This window comes from Epargyreus clarus, unplaced genomic scaffold (genome assembly GCF_041222505.1).
Source record: "Epargyreus clarus isolate Ecla_fem2 unplaced genomic scaffold, WU_Ecla_fem_2.2 ptg000036l, whole genome shotgun sequence".
NCBI classification, from domain to species: Eukaryota; Metazoa; Arthropoda; class Insecta; order Lepidoptera; family Hesperiidae; genus Epargyreus; species Epargyreus clarus.
In genome coordinates this window covers 2348268-2357227 of record NW_027332241.1, presented here as the reverse complement: position 1 = coordinate 2357227, position 8960 = coordinate 2348268, and the positions used below count along the sequence as shown (strand labels likewise).

Here is an 8960-nt window from a genome sequence, read left to right as displayed (position 1 = left end):
GTCGGGTTGTAGGGCGTGACACAGAATGAGACATACATACATACAAACATACGCACGAAAAACGTCCTCTAAACCTTAATTCATCATCATCATCAACCGATTACTGTCCACTGTTGGGCACGGGTCTCCTCTTAGAATGAGAAGGATTAGGCCATAGTCCACCGCGCTGGCCAAGTGCGTATTGGTAGACTTCACTACCTTTGAACAATCTTGATACACTAGCTATTTGGAACAACCTTAATTCACTATTGATTCTCAGGGTCTCAACAATATGATCTCAAAGGATGCGCGCACGCACCACGGATCGAGTTTTGCAACGCACAGCGAGGATAATCGATGTGCACGCCTCATTGCGGTAACCTTACTCTAATATTGATAATTATGTGCTTTGTATAAAGGAAAATATTGCTACTTTCCGTCTGTACCTCGTAGATCTAATTATAAAAAAGAATAAAATTAATCATAATTGTAATTAGAAATTAATTATCACTTGCTTAAACGGTGAAGGAAAACATCGTGAGGAAACCTGCATACCTGAGAGATTTATAAAAAATCACAAAGGTATGCAAAGTCTACCAATACGCACTTTGCCAGCGCGGTGGACTATGGCCTAATCCTTCTCATTATGAGAGGAGACCCTTGCCCAGCAGTGGGACGTTAATGGGTTGATGATGATGATGATGATGATGTAATTATAAAAACGTCGTTGTCGTAAACGTAGTTGTCGTGTGTAATTATAAAAATAATTGATGTCGACGAGTACAGATTTATGGTATCAATTTTGTATGTCGTTGTTAAAAAATCTGTTTTAATTTGTCCCCAAACGCCCCAAAGGAAATATAAGTTTGAACTAAAGAGTTATTATAAAAACAAAAAAATGTGAGCCGTCACGGGACGCCTGGCAGATGTGAAACATCGACATTATTTTGTAAAAGTAATATGCAGAAAAGAACATATTGTGATAGGAACTAAATATGTCATAATGATAAAATAAAATATTACGACTTTTTTCTATTTATCATATATATTTCATATAAAATATAGCCTATGTTACTCGTGGATAATGTAGCTTTCGAATGGTGAAAGAATTTTTAAAATCGGTCCAGTAGTTTTTGAGCCTATTCATTACAACCAAACAAACAAAGTTTTCCTCTTTATAATATTATTAGTGTAGAAAAAGTAGACTGCGTGTTCTTTCTCCTTGTATATTTTAGGATTCATCTGTTTCTTCAAGTTTATAAGTAAACATCTCAAGATATCTTTTAATGTGTATAGTCCGCGTGAAGCAGCTAGTCCGCTCTGAATATAGAAATGAATCGCGTCGCCATAGCAAATTGTATGACGACACCTGCTCGCAACAACTTCAGACTATATCTTTATACTAAATGTGTAAAAGATTAGCTGTTTAATCCCACGATAGAGATGCGCGCACGCATCTCGAATCGTATTTCGCAATATAAAGCACAGATTAATGGTAGTACACGCCTTACCTCGCCGACCTTACTCTAATGACCCTATGGCAGAGGTTCTCAAACTTATCAAATCTGTTAAAATATAGGATCGTGATATTATTTAAATAATAAAATCTTATTTTCTTAGCTCAGACACATCAGGAGGCACGGCAGTGCCTCCGCCAAGTCGAGCCAAAAAAGCGGCACGGCCGTAGCATTCTTTTCTCGAAGCAATTCGGCCCATTTTTGACCCCCTGTAACTTCGTTGCATATGAATTTATTTCTTCAAATATTTGACAAGAAGGGTTAACAGAAAAACATACCAAAGAGTTTAGTAACCTATGATAATACTTTTTCGATCATCGTAGATTACTAATATTTTTTACTTAAATGTAGATTATAATATTTATTATTTTCAACAAAATCAAATCAAAAATTTTTGTTCAAAGTAGATTCTTCACAGAACTCTTTTTGAACGTATATATCTACTGCCACTTCACAAGGTGTTTCGTTATGGAGAAGAAGCGGCGAAAGAAACTCCATAACACACATCTTTTTAGGGTTCCGTACCCAAAGGGTAAAAACGGAACCCTATTAACTAAGACTAAGACTTCGCTGTCTGTCCGTCTGTCACAGGGCTCCATCTTCGGAACCGTAATATAATAAATACAAATAAGAACCATAAAACTTATTTTATATATTAAAATATTATTTTAATTTTATTATACGTTGTTTACGTATCATTCATCATCACACCAACGCCATCCATTGTTGTTTCATATAACTAAGTATTATTGAAAATATAATATGGATAAAAATGTCGCTTGATGAAAATAAATGGGGGTACGATTAATCTCTATTTTTTAGCGTTTTTCACTTTATCTATTGAACCGTAATAGGAAGATGGGTATGATTTTTTTGTGTTTCTCATAGATTAGTAAAGATTACTCACTCCTAACAAGAAAATATACCCAGTTTTGAGAATTGAAACAGTTGCGTAAAAAATTTTTGCCACGTCTCCGTGCTAAAATGTCCCTAAAATATTTGAAATTATTATTATAAATTATTTAATTATCATGAAAATTACGCAGTATTAGTTATTTATTCGTAAATTTTCTCTAGAAATGTTTTTATTTGTCACGAATTCAAAAAAAGAACTTACTCTAATAAGCCATTTGCGGCTTCATTCAATTTCAAGGCGGCGAAGTATCTTTACTAATCTATGGTGTTTCTATGCTTGCTATATTAACAAATACTAAAAATAAAAACTGAAAATTTGGGGGTACGCAACCCTCCGTGTAAGTTCGATTCGCACTTGGCCAATTATTATAAAATTCGCTATAGAATCTATGAATCTATTTTATACAGAAGCTTTATCTCTATTTTTCATGTTTTGGACTTGTTGACTAGATTATAAATTATAATAGGTGAAAGATATTTTTATAGACATTTTTTGAAGGTGGTAGAACCCTTTGTGGTTCGACTCCGGCGGCACCACCGCCACACCTATTTCTACCTAATAACAGCAATGTTAGGCGCTGCTGTGTTCCGGTTTGAAGGGTGTGGTAAGATAGACATACTTTTCCGAGGCGTTCCAGCTTAGTCCTCAGGGGTAGCGGCGCATCTGTGGCCGACCTCAGGTAGGAATATCTAATCCTATCTGGGGTTGATTGCAGATGTCCATGGGCGGCAGTAGCCACTTACCATCAGGTGGACTGCATGCTCGTCTGCTACTCCTATATTATAAAAAAAAATGTTAAAATTTAGGGGTACAGACCCTTTTTGTGCAAGACACGCACTTGGCCAATTATTGTTATTAAATACGCTAAAGAATCTATGTATCTATTTATAAGTATAGATTTTCACCACGGTTTTATTAGTTTTACCTGTATGTAACGGAATCTTTGAACTCTATTTTTATCTGCTTTCAAAGGTCCGATTAATTAAAAATTTTGAAAACGTATTAAGAAACGATGACAACACATGGTTTTAACAATTTTGTCCCATTCTCCCATTTAGGATTGTCAGGATTCAAGATTTTCCTTGTGCGATTTTTGCGTGGTTCTTAGTTTTTAAACTATATTTATTATTTCCTACACATATAAGGCGGAAACAGACAGACAGACACACATTCATTTTTATATGTATATAGATGTAAGGTAGGTTGATAGCTCATCTTAACCTTCACCTACTAAACATCGTGATGTCGTGATCCGAATGTTTCGTTGTACTGAGCTTTCCGTAACACCCATAGTGCTTCGTCTTTGTTATAATATAGGAGTAGCAGACGAGCATGCGGTCCACCTGATGGTAAGTGGCTACTGCCGCCCATGGACATGTAAACCGTAAACCCTTGATTAGATTAGAGCCCTACCCGAGGTTGGCAACAGATGCGCCGCTACCCCTGGGGACTAAGCTGGAACGCCTCGGAAAAGTATGTCTCCCTTACCACACCCTTCAAACCAGAACACAGCAGCGCTTAACACTGCTATTATAACAGATATAGATGTGGCGGTGGTGCCGCCGGAGTCGAACCAAGTAACGGCTTGAGATTTACCTATTGAATCCGAATCAATATTCAATTCGGCGAAGGATCTACATAGCGAAAGGAGCGCACATTCGCCCTCTCTCTTACACCATAACACACAGCTAAGGAGAGACAAGGACGCCGAATGAGAACTGTATCGTGGGAACTTAGCATTTCGCTTTCACCGACGCACAAACTTTATTATATAGAGCGTTATGGGACATTATTGGGATGATTTCGTAAAAACAACACGCAACGTCTTAGACTACTAATTGAATAGAGTGCTAATCTGTAACAGATATTTAATAGACTCCTAAGATTTGTATAAAATCTCTATCTAGCGAATTAGCAAACAAACATGGTGACACACTGTCTAGCTGATGATACTGCCGCCCATGGACAACTATTGTCAATCCCGGATAGGATTAAAGTCCTATCTGAGATCAGCTACAGATCCGTTAGTATCCCTGAGGACTAAGTTGGGATGCCTCGGATGATTATGTCTCCTTTACCACACCCATAAAACTATAGCAGCGCCTAACACTGCTGTTATTCAGTAGAAATATTACATTTAATACAATTATAAAGAGTCTATTCAAAGCACGTGTTACATATTAGGCTCTATTAAATTACGAGCTTTTGCCCGCGGCTTCGGTCGCGTTACTTAGTAATATTTTCATCCCCTATTTTATCCCCTTGGGGGTAGAATTGATCAAAATCCTTTCTTAGCGGATGCCTACGTCATAACATCCACCTGCATGCCAAATTTCAGCCCGATCCGCCCAGTGGTTTGGGCTGTGCGTTGATAGATCACTATGTCAGTCAGTCACCTTTGACTTATATATATTTAGATTGACGTGAATTCTCTTAACATTGCATGCATGCATTATGCATGTATTATTATGGGCATTATGCGACGGTTTCAATATGAATTCTATGACATAAACGTAAACTTCCTAACAGGCTACTCGAAACGTCAGTATCTAAGGTTGCGTGCAAATGTCCGCGTGCAGACGTCGCTAACTAACTCGCTTACGCGTCAATCTTAAGCCCACTCCACATTCTCGCGAAAATGTGGCACGGGACCCGATTCGTATAGGCTCCACATTCTCTTTTCTCTAGCTTTTCTCGCGTTTTCGCGAGATTCTCGCGAGAATGTGTAGCGGAGTTTAGTATTTCATTTCTTTATGAATTTAATTAGAGATGTTCATAGTCCTTACAGAAGTAAATACTTTTTTAATGGGTATTTGACACTTTAATGCTCAAAAAAATGAAAATAAAATGGCGGCAATTTTCTTAAAAAAACATAGGCTTTACGTAATGGATCCCATGACTTAAGTCATTAAAATTAATACAATATAGCAAACGTCAAGTTTCTTAAAGGTAGCGTGCAAATGCCTGCGTGCAAACGTCTGCGTGCAATAGTCGCTCGCTAACTAACTCTATTACGCTTCAATTTGTGCGTATCACAGTCGCTGCCGGTGAAAGCCAGTTCCCACGCCGCTGAAATGAAATGAAATGAAATGAAATATATTTAGCCATCCCTTTACCGATACCTTCGCTGCATTGTGATTTCAACACGCGATACGGGCAGAACGTACATTTGTTATTTAAATGCTGTAGTATAAAGTTTGAAGTAGTTTAAAATTTACTTCTCTCTGACACACAAACTTTTTGACTTTCGATATTTTGCAAATGTACATTATTGAAATAACACTGACTTGTCAGGAACTCAGGATCAGTAACGTATCTGGGATCAATCTTAGTATTTCAATTCTTTATGAGATTAAATACAGTAGTGGGCAATCTCTGACTTACAGTATAATTTGTTATTAAAAAAAACACAAAAAGGCGTCAATTATCTTAAAAATAAAATAGGCATTATGCTCTGGATGTTATGACGTCATAGGCATTAAATTTATAGATTATCCCAAACGTCAAGTTTCTTAAAGGTAGCGTGCAAATGCCTGCGTGCAAACGTCTGCGTGCAATAGTCGCTCGCTAACTAACTCGCTTACGCGTCAATTTGTGCGTATCACAGTCGCTGCCGGTGAAAGCCAGTTCCCATGCGGCTGATCTGATTAGCCATCCCTTTACCGATACCTTCGCTCAATTGTGATTTCGACAGTGGTCATGCGATATAGGAAATATATTTTGGAGCGAAATTGTGAGAAGGATATGTGGTAGAGAGGAATATTTTTTGTTTGGAAGTTTGTACCAAGTAACAACGTAGAATTACGAGACGATACGAGAATTACGGATGTACGAGTATTATGAATAAATATTTTTATTAATGTTCCTTTTTTTTTTTGTTTTATTTTTAAGATTTTCATGTTATTACCACAATATTTATTTGGTAAGGTTTTTGGTACATTATTATTTTTAGTTTCTATATAGGTATGTAAGGGTCTTTAGAAAATTTAAACCGTAATCTCAATCCAATCTACCCACCAAATAAGTTCTCACAATCCTTTCAGAATTTTTCTTTAAAGAACTTTTATCCGAAAAGTTGTGTTTGGCGTTCGAACCTGGGACTTCTCAGGCCTCAAGGGATTATATTTTACAATGGAGTGTCAAATTTAAAATATTCTTTAAAAATGCACATTTAATTTTATTATTGTTATTATGTTCAATATTCGTTATTATTAATTTGTAGGTTTTCAGAACGAATCTCCAATTTAGAATGAGTAAATATATGGCCATTTAAAAAAAAAAAAAGTCTATGTTTTTCCTATCTAATTTCCTATCAACATTTTGCAATTCTCCATACTAGAAATCGTCAAATATCGTTCTTTGTTAGGCAAACTTTGTATGGATCGAGTATTAATAACGGGCTGTCGACAATATCAGTTTTAAACGTTTAATTACAGTTCAGATAATAATCACTTAGAATCAGGTCGATACTCGTTTTCTACTTTAAATTCTAAAAAAGAAACATTGTACTGTACATCGACAGGGCTCAATGTTATTGATTGGTAAAATCAGGGCCGGATTTAAATATGGAGGCCCTGGGGCACCCAAAGAGGAGGGCCCCAAATTATTTTTCGAATTAAAAGTAACAATTCTTTCCGTTAAGTCTTTCAAATAAATAATTTACCAATAAATACATTTATTTCGGTGTTTTCATTGAAAAAAATCACCTTATGTGTTGCTTATGAGTTTGACATTTGTATGTTTTTCTCTTTTTTGGTGCCCCTCTTGTAGAGGCCTTGGGGCTGTAGCCCTGTTCTCCATCTGAAATCCAGAACTGAAGACCATTATAGCATTTATTATGAGTTTTGTCGACATTTGGATTTTGTCGAAATTTTGGGGCCCCTTTTATAGAGCCCCTAAATACGGCCCCGAACACAATTATTGCATTTATCGTACAAAACGATCCGAGGGACAGTTCCTATTAACACCGCCAGCGGTCCGTAACCGATGACCCTAATACATTTGGCACGCGATAACGATCTATCGTTACTACGCTGTCACGGTGGAACTTGTGTTTTTATATATAATCCTGTTTTTTTTATACGCGGCTTTCATCATCAACCCACTGCTGGGCACGGGTCTCCTCTCAGAATGAGAAGGTCATAGTTCACTGCGCTGGACAAGTGCGTCTTTTTATAATACAGGAGTAGCGGACGAGCATGCAGTCCACCTGATGGTAAGTGGCTACTGCCGTGAACATCTGTAATCGACCCCAGATAAGGTTACAAACAACAAACAAACGCTTTCTACACTCACAGCCCCACACTAGGATTCCCCGTATCGTGGGTGCCGTACACACATAGACAAATACACAAACACCCAGACCCAGAAACAGACATCTAAATTCATCATTTAGATTTCTGTCTGGCCGGGGATCGAACTCGGGACCCTCTGTGCGTCAGACCGGTATGGTGACCGCTCCGTCACGCGGGTCGTCTAATCATCGTCGTCATGCCGCTACTTTTATACTAAGCTGTAAGTAATGCCTCGGAAAAGTATATCTTTCTTACTACACCGTTAAACTAGAGCACAGCAGCGCTTAACACTGCTGTTATTAGACAGAAATAGGTGTGGCGGTGGTGCCGCCGGAGTCGAACCACAAGGGGTTCCACCACCTTCAAAATACTAGCTTTTACCCGCGGCTTTCGTCATCAACCCATTACTGTCCCACTGCTGGGCACGGGTCTCCTCTCAGACTGAGAAGGATTAAGCCATAGTGCACCGCGCTGGACAAGTGCGTATTGGTAGACTTGACATACTTATCCGAGGCGTTCAAACTCACACCTCAGTAGCAAACTATCTGTGGCCGATCTCAGGTTGAACTTTATTCTTATCTGAGGTTGATTACAGATGTCTACCTGGTGGACTGCATGCTCGAATGCCACTTTTATATTAAAAAAAAACACTTATTTTTATTTTTCTTTGTTCCCAGGATGAAATAGAGGGCGCGGGGCGTCGCCACGACGCCGTGCTGCCCACTACAATGGAGGTAAGGCAATCATCAACCTTTGGAGGTTTTATTAAGAATTTCACCAGTTGAAAGAGACTGCTGAGTGGTCGATCATGTGTAATCAATCCAAAATAGAAAGAAGAAAGAAATAGCATTGAAGTTATCTGAAGTTGGCTACGCGGCTACCCCTGGGGACTATATTGGAACGCCTCGTCTAACGCCCATTAATAACCGATCTATCAAAATTTTTGCGTACCAAAGATAAAAAGACAATTTCTAGCAAACACAAAGTGTCAAATTTCTAGTTCTAGTTGCTAAACATTGGATAGATTGATTATTAATAACGGGCATATGTTGATCTCCTTTATCACACCTTTCAACCGACAGCTTAGTACCGCTGGCGACTGTTGAAAGATAGATATAAGTGTGACATTGGTGCCACATTAATAACTTATAAGAACTGCCTTTAGGACTTTATCGATATTAAGTAGCGGAAACTGTAAGACAAAGTGTGACAAAGGTGCCACTTTTAGAATTTATAAGATCCTCCTTTAGAGCC

The 8960-nt window shown here is 38.0% G+C and overlaps 1 protein-coding gene across 1 annotated transcript in view; it reads left to right on the top strand.

The window, feature by feature from the left end:
* The first annotated feature begins 264 nt into the window (after positions 1–264).
* Positions 265–8960, top strand: part of LOC140756998 (uncharacterized) — a 51205-nt gene continuing 42509 nt past the window's right edge. Inside the window, exons 1-2 of the mRNA XM_073092548.1 lie at positions 265–355; positions 8384–8440. Of these exons, the coding sequence (XP_072948649.1) occupies positions 272–355; positions 8384–8440 (141 nt within the window). The 5' untranslated portion in view covers positions 265–271. The remainder of the gene's footprint in view (positions 356–8383; positions 8441–8960) is intronic.